Source organism: Corvus moneduloides, chromosome 3 (assembly GCF_009650955.1).
Source record: "Corvus moneduloides isolate bCorMon1 chromosome 3, bCorMon1.pri, whole genome shotgun sequence".
Classification (NCBI taxonomy): Eukaryota; Metazoa; Chordata; class Aves; order Passeriformes; family Corvidae; genus Corvus; species Corvus moneduloides.
Genome location: NC_045478.1, coordinates 72,763,178 through 72,788,314, shown reverse-complemented (window position 1 = coordinate 72,788,314; position 25,137 = coordinate 72,763,178). Strand labels below are relative to the sequence as shown.

Sequence of the window (25,137 nt, the reverse complement as noted above, 5' to 3'; positions counted from 1 at the left end):
TTTCCTGTGCCAAAAAGCAAATTTTTGACTCATGCTCACATGTGGGTTAGAAAGCAACCTGAAACCTTTCCTTACTTTGTCATCAGGCTGAGGAGAAGAAAACAGCTAAGGCAGCAGTTGGTCCCAAGGCATGTTCTAAATAAAAAAAAAAAAGTCTTTCCCAAGGGGAAGTGGTTTAATGAATTGAGAGAGCCTCTCATCTCTCATTTCATTAGATGACTTTATTAAGCACAAAAGCACTTATTTGTGTAATTGAATTGATCTAAGCCATTCTCCTGCTCTTCAGAAATTGCACTGCTCCAAATCCAAAACACCTACTATGATGCTCATGCTTTGATGAGCAAGTGCAGCCTGTGCTGTTCTGTAACAGCAGCAGATCTGATGGCAGTGGGAGGCAGGAGAGGAGCAATCCTGCTTCTCACTCTCAGCAAATGTGGCCTTAGTCATGCAGCAGCTCCTGTGGATGGCAGGCAATTCAGTGCTGCTGAAAGAAAACAAAAAGTTATGTAGTGTTTGCCTGTAGTCTCCATGTGCTCAGGAGCATCACTAATCTTGCTTTCAGATAGCCAGTGCCAGCTATAAAATTGCTCACACCTCAGGGTATAGTAGGTAGTCCACAGGATTGCAAATTCATTTAGTTTTTGGCTTTGTAGGATTGCTAGGACTTGAGCACATTTGCGAGTTGAACTAACCTTAGCTCTCACTACCAAGCTCGTTCCACTGGGGACTCTGGACATCAGAATGGACGACAGGCTACTATCACACTGCTAGTGCTGTACAGGAGCAGCTCACCACAGGGTTGAGGTGGCACTGCATGGTTTTTTTAATCAACACTGAACTTCAGAGAGACAACCCGGTTCCACTCTTCGAGGCAGAGAAAGGAGGTGTTTTTTTTTTGTTTGGCTAAGTGCAAATGGAGCCACTTAAATCAGAACTTTAAAAGTGAATGCTAGTATTCGGTAACAGCTTAGTCATGCTTCAGTAAAACATAAAAAAAAAGATAAAAAAAAAAGGCAGAAACCCCCACAAACCAGTAGATTGATAGCCTAATTCACAAGAGTGCCCCCTTAAGGCAGGATTTGCGGACATAAACACCGGTCTTGTTTTCATGAACTTGCACAGCTATGTATGCATTTTGTGGCTAAATGAAAAAAATGGAACTTGTGGGAATTTCAGAATAGCATATGCATAATATCATAAGGAATGTAGAACTTGTCAGGGATGCAAAGGGCTCTGCCTACCTGGGATGGGATCTACCTTGGGAGAGCCAAGTCCAGAACCTCCAAGCCTATGCAGGACTCGTCTCACAGATGGTGAGCTTAAGCAGATTCAGTAAACAACACAGCCGTTTAAAGTGCAAAATTGTAATCCCAACTCACCTTTCTCTCCTACTCAAACCTGTCTAGTCTTGGAAGCAGCTAATCCCACCAGGCATCTTTCTGTTTGACCGTAGGCACCTATATTTTCCATTAACTTCAACTGCAGCAGGCCAAGCAACAATATTCCTTTGAAATAAGATCTATGGCTTTGTTCTAGCCTGACTCTTTCTGGAAGAATACTAATTCTATAAATGTCCTGAAAAGTTTTTAAAGAGGGCTTGGTGTCTTTTTGGTGTAGAGTATTAATAAGTTCACTTATGTGTGCAAAAATTCTTCTGCTTGGAGTCAGGCCCAAACCCACTGGAAATGACAGAATCTCAGTAATATCATAGCTTTGGGGTCAGGACTTGAACATTAGCAGTACGCTTACACCTGCTAGCACAGTCATGCAGGTGCAAGCTCAGCATAGACTGCTTGTGTTGCAGAATTGAAGGAAACAAAAAATGATGTCCATTCATGCAGTGAAAGACTGCAGTGCCTGCAAAAGGGAAAGGCTAAGAAATAATAAGAATCATAGAATCAGAATATGCTGAGTTGGAAGGGACCCACAAGGATCATTGAGTCAAACTCCTGTCCCTGCACAGCACCATCCCCAAGAGTCACACCATTTGTTTTGTACTTTTGTCCATTTAGTGGACTCCTGAGGTAGCTCGGGTGGTACATGTAACATTACATTCATAGCTTTTAAGTCTCTATGGGCTTACACAGGAATCTTCTGCTCAGGCTTAAAGTTTCTTTTTCTAAGTATCAGCAGGAAGAATTTTTAGCACTTTTCTCCCACATCTCTTTTTCTGGTGCAAACACATACGGAAAGAGAACTTTTAGAATAAGGATAGGTATGTATGTGTTGGGGGACGGCAGTGTTTGGTTTTGGCAGCAGCTACTGTGGTTAGCACACATTTGGATCAAACACAGCAGCAAAATGCTGAGAGCAATAGATGGGGGCTTTGTGTTTCAGCTGCTCCCAATGTAATCCTGGACCACAGCAATCTTGGAAGGGAAGCAATACTCCTTCCAGCTGCAGAAATGGCAAGCGCCCTGGCTTTTCATGTTGTGCAGTGTTTGTTTTGTTTTTATTTCTGTTTTGTTTCTTGAGAGACCCTTGGAAACAGCCGGTCCCGGCGCCAGCCGCTCCCGCTGCCCGCGGCGCGGCGCCCTCTGCCGCCCGAGCGCCCTCAGGGAGCCGCAGAGCGCATGGAGCGCACGGAGCGCATGGAGCGCTCGCAGCCCTCACCGCCCTCGTTCCCACGAAATGTTCGCCACGTCGCGCAGTTCTGATGGGAGCGCTGCCCGAGGGGAGCCGAGGATTCAGCTGCCTGGATCCAGCCCAAAATATTTCTGTGTTTTCCTCTTTATGTCGTTTCCTGAGTTCAGCTTCCGGTTAACGACAACTCGTGCAGACACAGCCCCCCGCCGTTCCTTGGGGCTAAAGCCACAAAGGATTAACTTTAAGCTGTTGCCATGAGGAGCTGGCAGCGCGCTGTTAGGCAGCTAAGCATACCCATTAATTGCACAGCGAATTTAACCACACCAACAAATGCAAAACAGTAAGCAAGAAGTTACTCAAGTGAGCTGGAAGTGCCAAGAGTCATGTCCCAAGGCTCGGTTGCCCCAAACCCTGGACATTGGCATCTTATTACAGACTGAAGACATTACCTGATTGCTCAGGAGTTACAGTACCTTGCCAGCCAAACGAAGCACAGCTGCATTTGAAAACCAGGTCTGAAATCCCTTCTGGCAGGCAAGAGCTGTAACTGCAACTCCACAGCACTGTACTCATGGGCCCTTTCTCTGGGTCCAGCAATTGTAATTATTCCATTGCCAAGTGGTAAAGCTCCCAAGGGGAGACCTGGGAGACCTCTCACACATACCTCGCTGAGCCCAGCAGCTGGACATACACAGGATATAACAGACAAAGTTTGGACAGCGCTGATTCACATCATATCATAATTTAACAGCTGCTCCTAGTCCTGGATTATCAGGGCTTTTAATATTTTAAATGTTTTAAACCTTCTTCTCCTGCTGTAGATGTGTTGAGAGTGCTTACAAGGAGAGGAACTACAGGCTTGGAAAGCTACAGGTTGAGAGCCCAAGATATAAGCAAAAAAATTAAATTACTGGACACCGCTACCAGAGCACTAAATAGAGGATATGTTAGCAAAATTAAAAACAACGGAAAAAATGAGAGAGACCATGGAAATTTATTTACTTTTTATCTATGAACAGTATGACATATAATTATAGACAAGTTTTGATACACAGGAAAACCCTTTTGTCAACCATTTTTTTGCTAAATGAAACAGCACAATAATCTTTACACATTCATATTTTGTTTTTGCTTTTTTTCTTTACAATACACAGCTTTCTTGGGTTGAAGCAAACTGCAGGACATATTGAGTACTGGTATATTACAGCTACTTACATCATTTAAGAACAGCAAATGGAGAAAAATAAGTTATTTAAATATTGATTTCATATACAGAAAGTGCAACTTTGTTAGTTGTTACATAACTTGCTTGACAGTTTTGATTCCCCAAAGGGTGTCAATTAATGATAAAAGTATCTTGGACCAAAAGTATTATTTATTCTAAAAATAATACAGTACAACTGCACAGCTGTGACTTGGTGAATCGACCACTATTGCTGCTCTTAGAGATGATGGCCTGTTTGAATAATGCGATGTTTAATGCTTCTGATCATGCTCCCAGTCTGCATCCACAGCCAGGCTCATAAGAGCACAGGGAATTGCCATCTGGGTAGCAACAGCAGGTTATTGATGAAAGCATAGGATTATGATGGCATTTGGTAATATTTTGGGCTTGCTGCTTCTATTGTTAAATAGCTGTTTGAGTTACTAAGATACAACGGATAGATACTTAACACAGTGAGCCTGAGCGGAGCAGATGAGGATTCCAGCAGCAGGTTTCTTCTGTGCTTCCCAAGAGTTAATGAGTGAACTTTTGCTTAGGGCACTGAAGGGTTGCAAGAAGATGCAAGAGGTTATGGCTCTCATAATGCACCACCTCACCTGCTTGGGGGAATGCCACAGGTCACTGAAACCACAGCAGGGAAGCTCAAACACTGAGAAGCTTAAGGCTTTTTTTAGATTAGAATATAAACTAAAATTGCAATTCAAGTAAGACCACAAAGCACAGTCTTTAAAAGAAAACAAAACAAATATTAAAACTCTTAAATCTCAAACTTCTCACTCCAGTCCTGATGGGTATGATTTGGTTTCCCTGGGTCACATAATCATTTAAAAGGTATGGATTTACAAAGAGAATTTGGCAAACAGGTTCAGCTTATTCCCATAAATCTCCTTCTGTTATTGAGAGGGGAAAGTGATTAATATGGGAGGGCTTCATTATATGACTTGTCTTCCCTTGCAACATGAGGCAATTTGTTTCCTATTTTATTGCTATAGTCAGCTTGGACTTTTCCCTTGCTCTGATATAACTGCTGTCCACTTACTTCTACTCTGTTCTGGTCCCTCCCAGCAATCCCAGGAAGTCTCAATACTCTTTCCATCTCCTGCTTACTGATAGTCACCATGTAAGCCTCAGAGAGGAACAAGAGAAAAATAATAATTATTAAAAAAACAATTTTTAAACATTTTTTTTCTTTTTTTTTTTTTAGAATCATAGAGAATACTGAGCTACAAAAGGGGACCCATCGAGTCCAACTCCTGGCCCTGCACAGCACCATCCCCAAGAGTCACGCCATGTACTTGAGGGTGTTGTCCAAATGTCTCTTGAACTCCCGTCAGGCTCGGTGCTGTGACCATTTCCCTGGGGAGCCTGTTCCAGTGCCCAACCATCCTCTGAGTGAAGAACCTTTTCCTGACATCCAATCTAAACCTCCCCTGACTCAGCTTCATGCCATGTCCTTGGGTCCTGTCCCTGGTGACCAGAGTGAAGAGATCGATACCTGCCATTCTGCTTCCTCTCATGAGGATGTTGAGACTGCAATGACGTCTGCCCTCAGTCTCCTCCAGGCTGAACAGACTCAGCTGTTCCTCACAAAGCTTCCCCTCCAGACCCTTCACCATCCTTGTGGCCCTCCTTTGCACACTCCCCAATAGCTTAATGTCTTTTTTATATTCTGGCACCCAAAACTGCACACAGGACTCGAGGTGAGGCTGCACCAGATTTTCACCAGCTGTACAAAACATGTCTGCAGTATGTCTCCTGATTCTGTCATATCAGAACATGCTGCTTATCAGACACCAAGGAGAATATTGCAGAGCTTTGCAATTTCAACTTGCATCACTGAATTAGTTGCCTTCATATGATGGTAAGCAGTAAACACTGCTGAAATATGAAATGAGGGAAGTAAACCTAACAGCTATCAATTGTACCAGGAGGCAAATTAGTTATCATCTGTAGTAAAATGCATATTCATCTGCTTAAAACGTGACCATGAAAGAAGGGCCAGATACAGTAAGGAATCATGGAGTAACCACAATTTTTCATTCACCAGTCTGAGAGCACTTTATCAGGAGAAGTCATTAGCTCAATATGAGGCTAGGATAATTGGGGCACCAAACAGTGAAGTGCCTTGTCTGGTTTTATACAGTAAATTGATGTCAGAAATGATATTGGAAATAGCTACACATCCTGGCCTGTGCCCAGGTTTCTATACTATCTCCTTTTGCCTGCCAGACTAAGCTTGCTCTGTCTTCCATGGAGCATTTGCACTACAAGAAGCTGAAGGACGCACCATATATAGATCCCAAAGAAAAAGCTAGTTATGTGCTATTCATGATAATTTGTATTTGGTATATAAAATGTGTACCCAATATAGAAAAATAAAATCTGTCATTAGTCATATATATGACTGGAACGTTTCACATGGAGTTACGCAGAAAAATATCATTGCATCATGAAAAATGGTTCATCACACTTGCCAGAAAAATGCTCTTTTCCAGTGAGAGGTAACATTAACAGAGTGATGAGGGATATCAACCGTTCTAAAAATCACAGTGTTTTCGTAAGACTATATGGGAATTTTCTTGTCCATGCAATGGAATTACTGGGTCTAATGATTTCTATGGGACACAATTTGCTTTTTCAATGCAAGTGAATTTTCATTTGTAGAAACCCACTGTTTGGAATCAATATGGTCAGGATACCAAGTCAAAGCTGCGGCATAATGATTGACAATATAACACAGTACACAGAATATGATTAAAATGAAAAGCAGTTACATATATACAAGGCAGTATATCTTGGAACAGTTTAGTAACAACAGTAAATGCAGACTGTAGTGAACAAGGAGTTAACCTGACAACCGAAACCTAGCATAACCCTGCATTGTAAAAGCACCTCTACAACACAGGAGATATTATGATGAGGCATTTTATAGAAGCTACTTCAGCTGGCAATCACCCTAAATGCAACTTAAGTGTGACAGGTTGAAACAAGGCTTGGGAAATGTGAATACTAAGTAACTGCTTAAAAGCTTATTTTAAGGCAAATAAAAAGCTGATTGCTAGAAAGCAGTTATAAAAATGACCTCAGCTCTGTACAAATAAAAAGAAGCTTTCTGACTCTCTGTGGGTTAGTTGCACTGAAGTGACAAAGATGGACCACACTGAAAACTAATTTCAGTCCATCAACTTCAGCCTAGCTAAAGGCTTCGTGGCAACTGCGACCTATACCAAGCAACAGCAAAGATGACTGGGGAGGGCTTTGTGTTTATCTCTAGACTGCTGAAATAAACAAAAGGCATTTGCCAAACAGCTTCTACTGGAATTTGCACCGTGATTTGTACCTGCTCTTTAGGACTGATTTCAGGTACCTGGAACCTAGATGTACGAAAGACCTAGATGTACTAGCATCACTCACAAACTTGAGGAAAATATCCAAGGATCCCCTAATTCTGTGAAGCTGTGTGATTCTCAGGCCAACCCTGTGCAGTTTATGAAATAGGAATACTTTAGATGGGTGTGAGGGGGGAGCGAAGTACCACATCTATGTTACCTGGTGGTTGCTTCTCTTCTCCTTCAGTTGCCAAAGACTTTCATATCCTTTGAAGAAGATATCTGCCTGTCCTGGGGAGCCACTTCCTTGATCCCTTTAGCTACGTGAAGTAATTAGAGTGATACTGGTGCAGGAAGAAGCAGTGGATTCTCGACCAGGCAAGGTCACACTATTGAGAATGTTAAATTGCCTCTGGATCAAGAGGTTTGAAGAGTCTTGCTGCTGCCAGGAGCTTGCTTATGTGCCTTTCCTCTGTGATGCCAGCTTTTTGAAGGCAAGTTTGTGACAGAGAAGGCACTTTGCTCAGTGTGTTGAATCCTGCTTCTGTGAGCAGGCTGGAATACATAGGCAGACCAATGGAAATCAGCCAGTCAGATACAGAGGTGATGAGTCCTGGGGACACAGGTTTACGGCAAATTTCTGTGAGTCCTCCACTTGGAATCTGGGGAGTAAAAAAAGAAAGAAAAGAGAACCTTTAATGTTAAACATCTCTGATTCTACAACAACTCTTTTTTCTTTTTATTTTCTCTTCCAAACTGGTAGAATTTCATAGCAGATGTTTTAACTTCTCTCATGTCACATTTGTCAGTATGAGAGTGGTGTGGGCTTAAAGGCTCAGATCCCTTGGCCAGAAGCAATGACAACAATTTTGGCAATACAGACACAGTGGGCAGTATCCAGCTGTTTGGCTGACTGTCAAGTACCATTCTGAATTAGTTTGAGATCAGTAAAGAATACTCAGTAACAAGACTTTTCACAGTGATACATTTAATTTCTCAGTAAGGCAAGAGAATACCAATTTTGCCTATTACCTCCTCAGACATACCAAGTTCCCCCCGAAAAAGCCATCAAAGTTTTTGATGGTTTCTCCCTTCTGCTTTTCCCAAGGAAGAGTGGACACTAGTATAGTTTAAGAAATGAAAAAGGAGTGTAAAACCTTTCAGATTTTAATACAGAAGCATTTAACACATGCCACCCTTAGTGAGCAAGTCTCTGTTACCACTGCTTGCAGTCTGCTTAGACTTTTAAGGCCATTACTTGGTCAAGAGAGGGCTATCCACTCTCAGCTTCTGACTGTCCTCGTTTGGGACTGGGGGAGGTACCCCCTGCCCCTGCAGTACCTCTACTTATGCTGTACCTGCTGGATGAACATAAGGAGCACTTCGGTACCAGGACTTCTCAATTACCTCCCTTTACTACTAGTCAGTCCTTTTAAAAGTCTGCTCATAAATAAGAAAATCTGCTTCATGGGAATACTCACTGCCATACGATGCTGCTTCCTCAGCTGCTTTACCCGGATTTGGTCCATGTTTGTAGCAACGTCCTTCTCAGGCTGCTCTAAGTCTTCAGAGTACCTCTGTACCAAAGCCTCAGGAATGCCACAGCGACCATGCTGAATGTTCCCAGCCAGACACAAAGGAGAGAGGACAGATTAAAGAAGTGTATCTATACAGACCAAACAATGCAACAGAAAGAGAAGTGCAGGATGGGAGCAAGAAGGAGCTTTCGTTGAGGTTCCATGAAAACTGAAAAAGTAACCCCTAAAAGACTCCTTCCTTCCCCCCGCAAAAAGATGTACTAGTTGATGCTATCAAATCAGAGTTTCTTGGCAACATAAAATCTAATCATTACCTCCTTTTTCAGTTCTACTCCCCCATATTAGTAGAGAAAGAGACATTTCCATGCCCAGTGCCACCAAGGCACCGGTGGTCTGAAAAGATGAAGGTTCAGAGTAAGCCTGGGATTTCTGAGTCCCCCACAACACAAGAACTACTTTAGGCATACAGTCTGATAGAAAAGACAAACAGAGTTATAGAATGTCTAATGTCCCAATGATTGTTAGCTTATCTTGGCCACCCACAAAAAATGTCAGATACAATGAATGACAGACTATCCCTTGGAATGCTAGCACAATAAAACCACTGAGGTGATTACCACTTACCTTGTCTGAGTACGGTTCTTCAGTAAGATCAATGTCTTCAGACTGCAGCTTGTTTTCTATGACCATTTCCAGATCCATTCCTCTGCTACAAGAGACTTTCCTTGCTGATGCAGGACCGAGCTTTACCACATGCTGCTGAACACTAGCAGTCTCTGGGAGCTCCGACAGCCAGGGCGGCAGCGGGCTGGGAGGGCTACTGGGCTCCTGTTCAGAAGATGTCCTATGGACAGGTACTCCATGACAATCAATGGGAGTGGAGGAGCTGGTCTTTTTTACTGGCAAACATGGTGCTTCTAAACTTGAGTGGTTTCCACTTGTGGTCATGGGAGGATGATATAATCCATTAGAAAGGCGTTCTCGGCATTTTTTGGCAGGGACAGGCGGCGGCTGAGAAGGATTTTTTGGTTGCATTCTTGCCTCGTTTATGCCTTTTTGCTCAGCTTCTAGACCTCCCTTGAGGACTGGAGCATAATCAGCCCGTGCAAGGTCATGAAAACCTTTACTCTGTATTTCCAGAGGTGTCCTTGTTGCATGATGCATCACTAAGGCAGGCTCAGCTTCACAGTTTTTCAGGGGGAATGGAGCAGGCTTTCCACCTGCAGTCTCCATTACAGAGAAGTTCAATTCCTTAGCTCTTCCTTTCTGAGAATTAGCAGCTTCTTTGCCCTGCTTAGCCATGAAATCATCTACCTTACAGCTGCTTCCATGAGACTGAGGCGGCAAGGCAGAGCCAGTTGCCTTTTTAGCTATATCCAGTGAATCCTGAGGAAAAGAACCTACTTTCTTGTTAGTGCCCTGTAAGTTAGTATGGGGTTCTCCCTGGAGATCATCCAGTGAGTGGGATCTTGGCCATGTGTCTACACCCTGGGGGCCATCCAGAGTTTCATAGCTTCGACATACAGCAACTGGTAAACTTCTGCGGTTCTTCTTCAGACCCGTGACGGCCAGAGGCTGGACAGAACTCTTCAGAGCACGATGTGCACAACTCAGCCGGCTTTCTTTTTCCCCTGGCTGCAGAGTTTCTATTGACTTGGTCAGTGGAAGCGTGGGATAATTTGATAGCTGGTTTCTGCTGAAATCCCTAAAGCTATGCTCACTTGCTGATTTTGAAGGAGGAAGACAAGTCCTTCGAGTTTTACCTAGAAACAAATAAATTCACCATTAAAAATAAAATCTCCAGCATAAATAACAGATCACTTCTAAATGCTTTTGAAACAAAATTATTTATTCCCTTTTTGTTAATTCTAAATGTAAAGGAACTCAATGGCATTTCAAGCACAAAGATTTGATTTGAACTTCAGCTTTAATAGTAAATGTTATCTTTTAAGTAAAATGCATCCAAAATACTTAATATCCTTCCTGCTCTCCAGTGTGCAGAGATTTGAGGTTTAGCTCATATAAACCTTGTTCAGTGTAGAAATACTGTATCCTACAGTTAGAACTGATACCTTATACTCATTGTGTGAAGTTGTTTGACAACCCCCCCTGAAATAACTCAAAAGACCTACATTTTTTCTTCTTCTATAATTTGTTTAATATATAAATAATAATGTTAATCTTTTAATAAAGTTTACTAGTTTGCATAGGATTTTTTTTAAAGATACTTCCTGTTTATAAATTTTTAAATTATATGCCAATAGTGTTATTTCATCTTTTAAATGAGCCACAAACTATTTGCAATGGCAAAACAGAGAGCAAGAAAGTGCATGAAGACTGGTTTTGCATCAGCCCCTTTGGAAAGCTACTTTCAGGGATGGCAGAGTTTTATAGAAAAAGATCTTAAGAGATGGAGAAGTGTTTCAAAAGGGAGTTTCAAGTGTGACTAATCTTAGTCTCAAATCATAGTGTGTACTTTTAAGCAATAGATGCTTTCTTCTTATACTCTTTGCCTTCAGAGCTTTATCCTGAAAGAAGTTCAGTGCTTGGCTTTTAAATAATATGCACTGTTCACCTTGCATAGGAATGAAAGGAACCTGTTTAACCTAAGAAAATAAATACCTTGCTTTCTCTTGCCTCTTACTCTGCTCAAGGAGTTAAAAAAAAACAAAGTATCCAGAAAACTAGCAAAGAAAATGGAGGTTATATTTAAGAAGATATAAGGACAACACTCTCAAAAAAAAGTTAAAATCAAGGCGTGCTTATGAGGATGCATGTGAGTACACAGGAACTCCTTTCTCAGAAGCTGTATAGTTCACAGTTCAACTCAAGCTAAATATCACCATTTCCCCACAATGCTAATAGAGACACATCCCACACTGAAGTTGTCTCCCTTGGTGCTACCTTGAGTTCAGGTAACTCAGAGAAGTAGCAGAAAGAAACTCTCTGTCTGCACCCTTCCACATGGAGCTAGGCCACCACCTTCTGAACATAACTTGAAATCACATTAAAAAGATGTGTAAGAAATGTTACATTCATTTTTCAGTGCCTCCAGGCGCTAATGTCAATATGTAATGAGCATGGAAAGGAGTGTTCTCTTTCTATTATTCATATTTGCTAGCACATGCCTGACTTGTGCAGTAATTCATCCTCTTGTCTGGGGGTTGCTGTCACAGCTCACACAACAAAATCCATGTGCCTTCTTTTCAATCTGATATATCGATCAGGGGTTACACAGTGTTTAGGGAAGTTCACTCAGGAATGTCAGTACTAAAAGAAAGTTGTGAAAAACCCTACTACTGTGAAATATAAGCTCTTACTGAAGCCGTAAGGGTATCTAATAAGCAGCATTTAATTTCTTTAGAAATGAGGTATGTCTGTGTAAGGCCAGTAGCCTGGAAATGGAAAAAAGAAGAAATAAGGAACAGGAAAAGGAAGAAAAAAAAAAAACCAAGAAAAGAGAAATTTTGTGAAAGTAAAATCAAATCTTTAGTTCATTCCAACCCTGTTAGGCATACATATACAAACGAGGTGAGAACGGGAGGAAGTTCAAAATATTTTGTCTATAACATGTATAACCAAACATGCAATCTTTATGGTCTCTGCTTCAAAATGGTTTAAAAGGTACTGCTAGGTTCAATGCTATGGCTTTGTACAAAGGACAGTAGTTGAGAACGTAATTTCTTTTAATGTGATTTAAGTGAAGAGCAATATCAGGAGGGGAGCTATGATTTATTTCTCTTTTTTCATCTACTCCTTCCTTCCTCCTGTCAGGCGTAATTTCATTATGCTTCTGAGACACTAAAAAATGAAGGTAATATTTCCTGAAAACAGATTTTAAAAAATATTTTTAAGCTGTTTTCATGAAGTGGAGAGTTATATAAATAATGTCCACAAATGTAATATTGCCTACCTTAAGAAAAAAAAAAAGGGAAACAACCTGCAAGGGTTGAAGTGTATAGCTAGTAAAGTTTAAACCACATTTTTAATGCTAGGATTTTTGATAATAAATCAGTCTTATGGATCCCTGATACAGTTATGCAGTCTAATGCCTTTCATGGGGCTGTAAACCATAGAGGCATTTCTGATTCAAATGTGTGCAGGACACAGATGTCTGGGTGAAAAATAAGATTACAAAGGCGGTCCTCACACAAAATGAAAGAAAAGTTTATATTATTTTCAGTTGAAGCTATAGGAAATACTTCAACTCTTCTGTTTGATGTTATGGTGCAGTTCTTGGACAAAGCATTGTCCACCTCTCATGATACTTCTTGTTACTATGATACAGGGAAGGAACTTTTCCATTCCTTGTCATCATCTGTCTCAGAAGAAAGAAGACTGTCTTGGGTAATCGTTCTAGAGGTACCATAGCTACAGCAAAAATTTTTCAGTGCTTATCACAGTATCTTTTTCCTTATGGAAGATGGTCCTCAGAAATTTATGTATGCAAAACCAGACACAGAATGCAGTGTCCAAATCCCAGATTTTATTAACTTCATTTTGGCATTGCTTTCTGTGGCTATAGTTTGGGGGCATTTCAAACTGCTCTGTTGACACAACAAAGATGATGGCACCTTAGACAATACTGGCCTCATTGCTTTTTCTACTGATTACAAACAAGTAGAAATGCACATTACATTAGGCAATGTGGCCACCTGTTCTGTTGCTTCCTTTTCTGACTAATCAGGGCTGAATGCTTAAGTGCTTAGGATGCCTGCCTGGCACTATGGGAATCTGGGCTTCAGATTCTGAACAAATCAGAGAATACCCTTATCTCAACCTGATAAAGGCCTGGTTTGTTCGCTCATTCAAGTGTGCACAGTGCACGTGCAATTTCACCTCTTTACATCCCCTTGAGAAAGCTATACAACATAACAAGTAAAGGTTCAAAGAAGCCAGGCATGAACAGGGATAGGAATGACCTATAGGGAATAATTAATAGGCCTTCTCAGACTAAAAAAGAGATGACTTGGGAAGGAGTATGACAGACATCTATATACAGATATTGTTAGGTACGGAGGTTCTAAGGAAGACCAGGGGCATTCATAAGAAGTTCCAGGAAAATTGACGAATGCAAGGAAACAGCACCCAAATTTTGAAGTCCTTAAATGAGTCATTCCCCAAGAGTGTCCTGGGAAGCATCAAATATGCATGCTCTGTTCCTATACCCTTCTGTAGCTATCTACTTTTGGCCAGTCCTATGAGAACCAGATTTCTGATATGGGTTCCAAATGCACCTCAGACTGTCGACTCCCGCACACAAAACAAGCCCACTGCCTGCCTCTAAATTGTGACTAATTGTCACAAGTCTAAGGGACAACTTGCTCTCTCTGCCCTGATTCTATATGGACTAAGCATCTGATCAGGGATGGTAACTTCCTGCTCTGAGGTTTTTCCTGTCTAACACCGGATAGATCACAGACTGCCTGCTCCTTGCTCTCTGTGAATCGAAACAAAACCACAATGCTGCTATAAGTACACTGTAGATACCTAGGAGAATATCCAAACACTTCTGCAGTGGGACCCAGAAAAGTACTTACAAAAGATACTCTGCTATAGTACATAGCAAACCATTTTCTAGCCAAAGTGTAAGAGCAGCTCTGAAATCTTGAACTGGTATCAAAAGATCCAATATCAGCCCCAAACTGGACACTATACTATTCATAGAAATATTATGTATAACCATTACCCAGAAAATGTGAAGACTGGTTTCTTCTCAGAATGCACTTCCCCTTCATGAAGTGCTGATCTGCACATTATGGTATTTATACCAGACATGAGAATGAGAACAGAATGTATTTTGAAAAAAAAAATGCATATAAACAACTATGGACCATGAACTTTGCAATGAAGGTGAAGCACTTTTCAGATTAAATAGCCTTGACAAAATCTCTGAATGAATCAAATGTTCTTTTCATAATGGTTTTCAAAACAAGCACTAAATGCATTTGTGAGCAAAAATGATGCAGAAATGCAGCAAGTCATACATTAAAAAAAAATATTAAAATCATCAGCATTTCACATTCTGGAAAACTCAGAGAGAAATATTAGTTTAAATGTAAGTATCCAAGCAGACAGGCAATGCCAATTGCTTTCTAAAGGTTTTATTATATTGTTAAAATAAAGAAAGTGTACAAGCAGCACTTCAACTTCGGTGTTACAGCTATCATTATGATTGTACTTAGAGATAAAAAGAAGAGAAAATTGTCACATATGCCATATATTTAGCTATGATTCTATTCCAGCATGCCAAGTGGAGGTGGATTCATATTCAAGAAAAAAGCCTCCCTACTTTCAGGAATTTAGTATACTGTCAATTCCAGGCATTCAGCTTCAAAGCAAATTGCTATTTTCTTCAATAAAATGTTATTTTTCAGTAGCAGACTAACAGAAAATGCACATACTAAGAGAAGGATTTTTAGCTCTTATTTTAAATTGGAAAAATGGCCACTATAAGGGGTTTACAGAATCTATTTTTTCTGTTCCTGGTTTCCTATTTATGGTGAATGCTAGCAATAAATCCAGGCAGTCTGAGGCCAAGACATGGCTCAAATGCTTGGAGTGAAAATGCCTAACTCAAATCAATTTCAGCTCTTTTAATATTTCATCCCTAATGACAAGTTTAGACCATCCCAGAAGTAAAGCATATGCTCAATCAGCACAATAACCTGTTTCTTCAGATCAGAGACAGCAATCTCTATTATCATCATCTGCCTTGGTAATTTTTCAGTGCATCACCTTTCCCTGATGCAGGATAAGGCAATGGGAGCTGATATCATTAGCATTTTTTTCATAGTTTATTTTCTTGCCAACTTCTCAATAATTTAACTTTCTAGTGTTCATACACTAAAAAGTCCTAAATCTCTGCAGTTGGGCTCTGATCAGAGGACAATGCAACATGCAACCCAAAGCAAACAGAAAAATATGGCCTAAAACAAAGAACATTTTCTTAACAGCTTTTGTAAGGGTTCAAAAGAAATCCCCCTAATATCAGTAGAGTTCAGAGGCTTCTCTGTTGTTGGTCCTTTACACTTGGACTGTCAGTGTACAAGCAAGTGCAAGCCTCATGAGGCACAGTGGCATGAGAATATGATTGGGAGCAGAGAAGGCAGGGGAATGGCAGTGAGAAAGACTGTTGCTTTAGGATCACGAAAGAAAGACTATTTGTGAAATGTGATCTGTTTCCTACTAATGCAAATAAATAAATTAGAAGCAGTAGCAGTGAAAATCAATGGCTCAAGCCAAGGCAGAAAGAGGTAGTCAGAGCAAAGAACAAAGTCAAGTAGGAAGTAGCTTGTGCTAGCTAGGAACAGGAGCAAAAGTATATGAAGTTATCTACTGAAAATAAAAGACTGCAGGAACTATAAGGCTCACTGTTGTCACCATTACCATTCTCCAGGTTTTCACTGCTTTCGTAGCAGCCAGAATCCCGAGGAGAGCATCCAGTTAGGCCTTGGCCTTCAATGAGAAGTTTCTCCTGAGATCCTGACTGGTCGCTGTTACCTAGAGGATGCGAGAATACAGTGAAAAACAGGCAAACAGAAAATGCGGCTGAACTTCGCAACCTTCCATTTCAAACACCATTGTCTTGTGTGTCCAGAGAAGGGCAACACAGCTGGTGAAGGGTCTGGAGCACAAGTCTTATGAGAAGCAGTCGAGGGAACTGGGGCTGTTGAGCCTGGAGAAAAGGAGGCTCAGGGGAGACCTTAATGCCCTCTGCACTGTTGGACTGTTGTAGCCAGGTGGGGGTCGGCCTCTTCTGCCAAGTAACAAACAATGGGACTAAAGGAAATGGCCTGAAGCTGTGCCAGGGGAGGCCAGGGGAGGTTTAGTTTGTGAATTAAGAAAAATTTCTTCACTGAAAAGGTGGTCAGGCACTCGAACAGGTTGCCCAGGGCAGTGGTTGAGTCACCATCATTGGAGGTATTTAAAAGACGTGCAGATGTGGTACTTAGGGACTTGGTTTAGTGAGGACTTGGTTGGACTTGCTGTACCTAAAGGTCTTTACCAATCTAAATGATTCTATGATTTTCCCTATTGTATTATTTATATCAGAAAAGAATGAGCATTAGGAAAAGCCATCACAAATGTTGGAAACATTCATCCTGTTTGGTAAACGATTAACAACAGCCTCAGCAAGAGTGTGAGGGAGCAGCATGGTACACAATGAAAGCAGAATGGAATTTCTGTGCGCCTCAGCTGCCTTGGGGCCTGCAACTTACCACCACAGAAATTTATTTAAAATGATTGTGTCAAAGTTCTTTCTAAGACTTAAAAAAACCTCCAACACCCAAAACAGAAGAAAAGAGCTGAAAAGAACCAAGTCAAGTGAAAAAGAATAAAATCCTAACTCTGAATTACCTTCCAGAAGACCTGGAGGAAGGATCAGGAATGAGTCTGGCACATTAGATATTGTCCCCTAACAAAGGATGAAGGGACATGAAGGAGACTAATGGTGCCAATTCCTTCCTTCCTTGGTCTATGCAAAAAGCCAACACTCAAGTGTGGTCCATCCAGCTTGCATACACTGGATTCCAGGCATTTACCCAGAATGTTTTGTCAGAAATCATATTTTGTAAAGAAGCTAAATCTGGAGCTGAAGATACAGAAAACCAGTGTCATGACACAGGAATACAGTTTATGCTGTGGGCTTTTTCCCCCTGCAATAAAATGTCAGAAATGGCTAGTACAATTCCTACGCTCAGCACACGGCAGGTAATTATGGGGTGCAACTATGTGCTGTTGCCCCTCCCAGATTCCAGCTGTCTGGTCCCCACTTCTCTTTCTCCTCATCATCCTGACTTGGAGCTGGAATTTGTACTTTCCAACCATGAAATTGTCAAGTTTTCAAACCAAAATTGAAGGGTCCTGAAAAAAATTTTTACTTCAGGGAAGTTTAGCATTCTAAATAGGTCTGCACATAATGAAGAGAAGCTCATCTTAAGTGACAAAAAGCTACTCTGATATAAGTGAAAAGAAACTAATTCTGCAACTGCAACTTTATTGGGAGCTAGAGAAGGGCAAGGAAGGAGTGGATGCCTCTTTGGGAAATGAACAAGAAAGCTACACAGGCCACACAGCACTGTCTAAAGACACTAACCACAAATATTGCTGTAACTGAATTAAGCATTTCCCACTTAATAACAGCTGTTTAAATTGCTGCTATGGCAGTTTAAGCTAAAACATAGGAATTTGCACAGAAGCAGCTGAGAAAGCCCTCACACAATCCCTTCTACTGATTCTGCTCGGTGGATACCAACCTTGTACTGACACTTGGAGATGAAGGGCAAATTCAGTACTGTCTAAGGTTGCTGCAGCTAGGCTCTGCTTAATCCTGTGCAGCAAAGACACCCTTGCATTTGACTGCCATGGCTTACTCCACTTTTCCTCGTCATTGCAACCACTTTCCCGGTACCACGTGTTCAGTGAGCAAAACTGCACTGCCGAACACAGATAGGTGGGTCACTGTTTTTCACTCTTTGCACTTGACTGATATATTTGCTCCCTTTGAAAATTGCTGTGTTGCCATATACACAACCTGAAGCTACCGTTACAATCCTGCAATTAACAGCCCAAGAACCAAAAGCATGTGCAGATAAGATTAATTCACATTACACTTCTCCACAGCCCTCTGGGCTTTGACTTTTTTTTTACTCTTGATAAACTTAATCTCTTCCCTCTAATCTGGAAATTTCTTCTTTCCTACTCTCTATGTCTCAGCCTCTTACTTTGAGTAGGTTATCTCAGGATTTATTCTTGAACAACAGTATTCTAAAGTGGTGTGTGTTGTACATTTGATAGTCATTAAATAAGTTGGGTGGCAAGGTTTACATGAACAGAATTAATTCCAGCAGAACAAAAGGAAGTTTTAAGTCACTCCTCAAAAATCTAACGTTACACAGGATTACCCTGGAAATAACTAGATTAGGAAAAAAAATCAAAATCCTGGAACAAGTTTTCTGCTTTAAGGGGTTCACAAGGTTCTTGGCAAAGCTCTACTATAACAGAAAACCTCTAACATCCCACGTACTATCATATTCCTGAAGAAGTTCCACTGCTGTGAGGAGAACAGCTCTGTGCTCAGGATCTCGGATGTTCAGTTCATCCAAATCTTCTTCTTCTAAAAGCTTAAAGGTATCCAGATCTTCATAACCATTGAATAGAAATGTGGGCATGTGCTCCTGCACAAAGGGGAAAAAAATAAGAAGAGCTGTAAGACAACATATTCATTCAACTTTATCAATAAAAATACTAAAAGAGATTTTTGCAACCAGCAAGAAATGCAGTAGTTAAGTAAGTGCAAACCAGCGCACAACAGCAAAATTATGTATTATAGTTTGCATAAACACTGCTCTGAATTCAAGGAGGTAGCTGTGCCAGAACTGGAATGCTGCATATATTGTTGTGCTTGGAATGTACTGTATTACATGGCCTGGGTATCATGCTACCTGAAGGCACAACATGGCATGGTTCTGTATGAGGGGAGAAGTATGAAAGGTGAATGACAGCCACACCAATTTATCCCGAGAAACACGGGAAAAAAAAGTCCACTTTAAAGACAGGGCAATTATTGTTATTTTACACTTTTGGCTTGCCTCTGGAGTGTGCTAGCCTGTGGTCATACCGTACAACAATTTACGGTCTCTGAGTGCACATGACTCGCAGCCTGCAGCACTTCATCATGCCTGAGAGGCAGTTCTGCCTGGCTTCAGCTATTTTCACTCTGCAGCTGAGACCTGATTCTGCTAAGTGGTGTCACAATCCTTAGGATTATGAATCTGGTGTGTAGCTTCCAAAACTAACAACTTCAAAGGTGTGGTCCCCTTCCCACAAGCAAAAGTGAAGGGTAAGCAGAGAGAGAAAGAATTGGGACCTTCAAATTGATGCGATCCAAGAGATCCTCAACTGACTTGGGCTGGGGAGGTCTGCTTTTTCGACGTCTCCTGGTGGGCCGCTTCGGCTTCTCTTCCTCTTCATTTAACACATCCACATAGATAAATTTGAAGGTGCCAACTTTGTTGTTCAAGAGACCCATCCAAGTGCCCATGGGGGGTTTGCTGATTATATCAATGATGTCACCTTTCTGCAGACCAAAGAAGCAAGAAAGCCACTTAGCTTTCTGACAGATATTTAAGCAAACACACCCACTTGGATTTCCACGTACACAGACAACACACTTTAGTTTTCAAAACGTTAACCACAGCTCTTGCAAAAATGTCTGATAATGCTTGTTTTACGCATGGAAGGAAAGGGAATCAGGTGACATGCCTCAGAACACAGAGCAAGTCAACAAAAGAACCTGGAATGGACCCCGACTGTCCAGATTCACAAACCTGCTGGCATCTCTGTAGAGCATCAGTGCTCTTTGGTTCAAAAGTCTCTATGCTTGCAACTACCTGAAATTGGTGCAAAGCAGAGCATGCTCAGTGTATATGGGAAAAATTTCACATCAGATCTCCTGAGCAAAGGAAGCCAACGCAGAAAGAACCAACAAAGTTGCTTTTCCTAATGTGCTCGTGATCATTACAAAGAAACGGACACACAACTGCTTTTGCACACCTGAAGAGATTACCTTACATACATCTGCTTTAATTCCAAGCTGCCCTTGGAATTTTAAGTAATGAATGTAAGGAGTCAGTTTGAATTGAATATGGCACAACTAAAAATAATCAAAGCTGATATCCAGAAAAATTAAAGGGGGGTGACCACTCACCAAAGTGTTTCAATATAAACTCAAACCAAGTTATATTAACTGAGATGCCTTTAAGAGACACTGTGTGCAGGTGCATGCACATTTCTTCCAAGAGTTTTGAAAATTTTTCCATTGAGGATTATTTCATTGTGGCAGACAAAGTATTTTTCCAATCTTTCAAGCAAAACCTTGCAAAATGGAAATGAATTGATGGCACATCTTTAATTTTCCAGAAACTAAAGACACAAGTGTCTTTCCCTGGATGGAGAGAAACATAAGTACTTACTTATGTTCTATAACATTTTGCTAAAAATGCTATACAAGGAAATATTAAATGTATAAGACAGGTTAAAGGGCTTAAAAAACACATATAAATTCATTAAAAGATTAAGAATTCTATCATTGCTGCAAAAAGCTCTTAATTTAGAATTTTAGCAAAATAAATGTTTTACTCCTTAAAAACAAATATAGCTGGTACCTTGAGCTTCAGAGAATCTGTATCATAAGGACTTGGAGTAAAATCAGTGTGAACTCTGGCTCTTCCACAAAAAGGTCCTCTGTAAGGAGGCTCTTCATCGTCACCATCTTCTGATTTCACACTCTCCCTGTTGCTGGTTGAGGAATCTGTTGTGCTCACTGTCTGACCACCTGTGTGGGAGACATAGTTCACAGAAAAGGCTCTTTGTGAAGAAGCTTCAGAAACAGAGGAAAGATAGAAAATGGGTCTTCTTTCCACAAAACATGGTATCAAAGTTAAAAGTCCTTAGATGCTGCTATTTCTTATACACACATAGGGATGGGAGAGTTAGTAAATCTACTTTGCACTCCTGTTTTCCTGAATTCAGCCCCTCAATATTTAACCAAGAAGCTATTTAACAAGTGTCTCATCTATGGTACGTCACAGGAGATGACATCTTCTGGGAAGTTTTGCTCACAAAACTTTTATGACGAAAACAAGCTCTGAAACCTGCAGGGGGGTTCTAGAATCCCTCCCAAGTCCAGAAATTTCGTGAATAGTGCAGCAAGTTCACATCACCTGTGTTCCATTTAAGCTGTTTCGTGTCGAGACAATCAAAACCAGAGAGGTTTTAAATACTACTCTTTCTTTAACCAGTTAATGAGAGAAACTCTCCCGAGGTTTCTCTGGAGGGAAGGTGGGAAGCCCATCTGGAGTGCTCAGGAGAAATTCAGTGTAAAGATGAGCCGGTTTACTACTGGCCAAGGACTGTAATTCTTATTTAGAGTGAGAATTACAATCCTTGGCCAGTAGTAAACAGATTCGTTATTACATTTATATTAGAATACTTATATTATAATAGTAGGACCCAGCAGACCAAGCCAGAAAGCCGAATTTCACTTTTTCAGGGTTCTGCATAAACATAAAGCAAAAAAAACCCACTCTTTGCACCAAAGAGCTTACAGTTCTTTGCAAACCCCTAATGACTAACCCATCAGTCTTTCTACTTTTTAACCACTGTTTCTGCTTTGACTTTCTCTGATTCTGCTTACTGTGGAGATCTCTGCTCCCTGAAGCCACAGAAATGGAGTAACACAGTTATAACTGAACTTACTCATTGAGCTCTGACCACTTAAGGAACTCCTCAGGCTCTCCACTGAGCCACCAGCTTTCAGCTTGGGTTTGTCCAGGGAGTCAGCGTCTGGTGGTGGCGACTGCGGGGAACCTGGCATGATCCCGGGGCTGGACTCCTGAAAGGGATTGGACCATTAAAGTTTGTTAAATGAACATAGGCACTGACAGGAGCTGCTTGTGCATCTCTAAAAAGATTCTGTTTTCCCGCTCTTTACCAGACAGCCTGAAACCTTCTATCTACTTATTTAGCAGTACCCAGCTGTGGTAGAAACTCCACTTTATTAGGCATGATAGTGGTGATGGGAGCAAACAGACCAGGCTGAAAAAGCTAGCATTGTAAGTAGAAACAAAAACCTTACACAAAGCTCCCAATTCAAGGGTTTTTATGACACATGATACTTTTGCCAGCAGTACTTGCAAAACAACTAGTGCCAAATTCAGGTTTCTGAATCAGGATTTTGTACAAAGATGGACACAAACAAACAGACAATGCAAGTGAGACATGAAGCAATGGGTTTGTTTTGTTGTTTTTTTTCCAGTGAATTTTTTATATCATTGCTCATTTAACTAGAAGAACAAAAAAAAAAATTGGCTGGAAAATGCAGCCTTTGCATAGTACAAATACGCATAAACATATATGCATAAATATAAAAAGATTTTGCTACATGTGCAATAGTTTAAGCAATTTCTCTTTTCATTCAGTCAAACATTACAGAAAATCAAAAGGGTCTTTCCTAAATTGAAATTCTGTCAGCCTTTGTGAAGCACAGGTAAAACAAAGCAGCAGATACTTGTGGCCAGCATAACTTTTGCTTGTTTTAATGCATGCAGAAAGAGATACTGGAACATACTTTGAATCATGATGCCTGAAAGTTATAAATATTTTAAAACAACTGTGCCATGAAGTTTGAAAACAGAGGAACTGTAGCTTGCATACAGGAGTGTTTTGTGGAGATGTGTGGTCATAAAACTTTTAGATGAACACTATTATTTGCATGCTGAAGAATCATTAGGAAAATCTCATCCCAGCATATGACTTCAGAGGTAAAGTCAATCTCAGAGAGAGAGACAGAGAGCAGAAGTATTGCTAAGTCACTGTAAAGCAATTTCTCAAAGGATCCCTTTTTTTTGGCAGACTTTGCAGAAACGCACTGTAAAGCCAGTCAGACACCAAAACATCTTCTCACCAATATTAAATCATGTTACACCTTAAAATATTTTAACTGTAAGTTTAAATTAAATAACCAGAAGTGTAGTACTGCCCCTGGTTATGAATAAGTATGGCTAATAAATCATTCCGCAGGAAAGGGATTCTAATGCTGCAAAGCATGGCATAACACTGGCCACATTTCTGCCTCTCTTGGTGCCTGCGGATTCTTCAGTTTGGGGTTGTTACTATGGATGTTACGAACTGCTCCTTTTACACGCAGTAAGGCTTTGCATTAAGAGCAAAACTCCCTTTCCATTCCCAATTCCCCATGACTGCGAGCATCCCCTGCGACCCAGCGGCCGGTCCGAGCCCACATGGGGGCGGTGTTAACCAGGAAGAGCTCTGCTTTCCCAGCGTCTTTTGAACTTCCTCCTTACACAACCCAAGTGGCAAGACCGATTTTAAACAAATGCCGAAAATTTTTGACACTCCACTAAAGCAAGGAACCCAAAGTATACCAAAAGGGGAAAAGACAGAAATTGTTTCTGGGCCACTGAAATTCAAAGCCTAATTTAGAACTAATGTACTTCAGGTTTGTCTTTAAGAATAGACTATAAAAATCTGTAATGAAAGAATAATAGGAAAATCTTCTGTCAGATGCCCCCTTTCTGACTAGACTGTGCCTCTGTTTTAATGGGCTGTGGCACAGGGCAAGCTATGATGGAGAAAAGATCTGTAATAGCAGAGAAGAGCTGTGTATGTGGAGTTATGCTGGGAATTTAAACTAGGGTGTAAATTGCAGATTAAATATATTACTGTGACCCTGTGTAACATACTAGTTCCCTTAATAAATTATGATAGAAAAGAAATGGAAATAGAGAATGAGGTGTGTAGTGCCATCAGTGACAGACTTCTGATGAGCTACTTAAATGAAAATCTGAAAATGCATTTTCCATGGTACTGGCATCTAAAGGAAGCCATTTCACAGTGAGGGATTTTAAAGAAACACAGGAATAAGTCACACCATATAGTCTTGTTAGAAATTTCTTCAGAGATGCCTTGATGCATGGGAATCAATGTTGATTAACACTTCCACATTATTAAGTGGATTCCACTGCAGACCTTACATACCTGCTCAGACAAAGAGCTGCTGTATTTTTTTGACATCCTTTTCTTCATTGTTTCTTTTACAGACTTCACCTTTTTGCCCAGAGATATACGGGAGGCAGAGGGTGATTTGATCACTTCTTTATAAACAAAGTCTCCTTCTTTGCCCTGCAAAATAAAACAGGGCTTAAGCCTTTTAAAGAGAAGAGCCATTTTTTCCCTCATTCAGCAGTCAGTGCAGAGGTGTCCAGGCAGACACAGGACAGCAGCACAGTGTCCTGTTGCCTGCTCCAAATTCACTGTTGAGACCTTGTGCAAACCACTGTAGCAGTCCACTGTAGCTCACTCTTAAGGATGGATTTGTAAACTTTTTGTGAAAGTATCGTGTGTATATGTGTTGAGGACTGTTAGGATGCCTTTATCCCTTTGCATTTCAGATAAGTATTTGATCTGATAGAAAATCCCACAGTTTCAGGCTAAGCCTTCCTGACAGGACACGCAACAGTAGTTGTGGCTAATGTTGGCCAATACTACAAAGAGTTTAACAGGAATAAAGGTAACTCTGAGATCCTAGCCAAATACATATCTCTCTGTGTGTATATATATATGTGTGTATATCTACATTTGCCTACCCAAATTTACTTTTTATTTTTGCCTACCCGAATTTACTTTTTATTTTCAGACAGGTATTCTGCTAACCTCTGTGGTTTTACTGTGGACCATAAAAAAACCCCAAAAAACCAAGCACCACAAAAAAATGTACTAAATTCATCAGCCATGGACTTGCACTGCGTTTTTTAAGGCACACAACAGGGTACTGACAAACTAAGTTAGATAAATATAGTGGATGACAAAGACCAGCTGCTTTGAATGCATTTAACCTTTTCTAAACCAGCTTAAGATACTGAGCACTTACCTA

At 40.8% G+C, this 25,137-nt stretch overlaps 1 protein-coding gene across 10 annotated transcripts in view; it reads right to left on the bottom strand.

Annotated features, from left to right (window-relative positions):
* Window positions 1-3,561: 3,561 nt before the first annotated feature.
* Window positions 3,562-25,137, bottom strand: part of SASH1 (SAM and SH3 domain containing 1) — a 190,602-nt gene continuing 169,026 nt past the window's right edge. For all 10 annotated transcript variants that reach the window (XM_032102162.1, XM_032102160.1, XM_032102161.1 and 7 more), the window contains 9 exons: window positions 24,243-24,386; window positions 21,942-22,077; window positions 20,849-21,018; window positions 19,552-19,761; window positions 18,709-18,859; window positions 16,068-16,181; window positions 9,303-10,441; window positions 8,622-8,753; window positions 3,562-7,802 (listed from right to left, as the gene is read on the bottom strand). In XM_032102162.1, coding sequence (XP_031958053.1) covers window positions 7,542-7,802; window positions 8,622-8,753; window positions 9,303-10,441; window positions 16,068-16,181; window positions 18,709-18,859; window positions 19,552-19,761; window positions 20,849-21,018; window positions 21,942-22,077; window positions 24,243-24,386 — 2,457 coding nt within the window. In that variant the 3' untranslated portion in view covers window positions 3,562-7,541. The remainder of the gene's footprint in view (window positions 7,803-8,621; window positions 8,754-9,302; window positions 10,442-16,067; window positions 16,182-18,708; window positions 18,860-19,551; window positions 19,762-20,848; window positions 21,019-21,941; window positions 22,078-24,242; window positions 24,387-25,137) is intronic.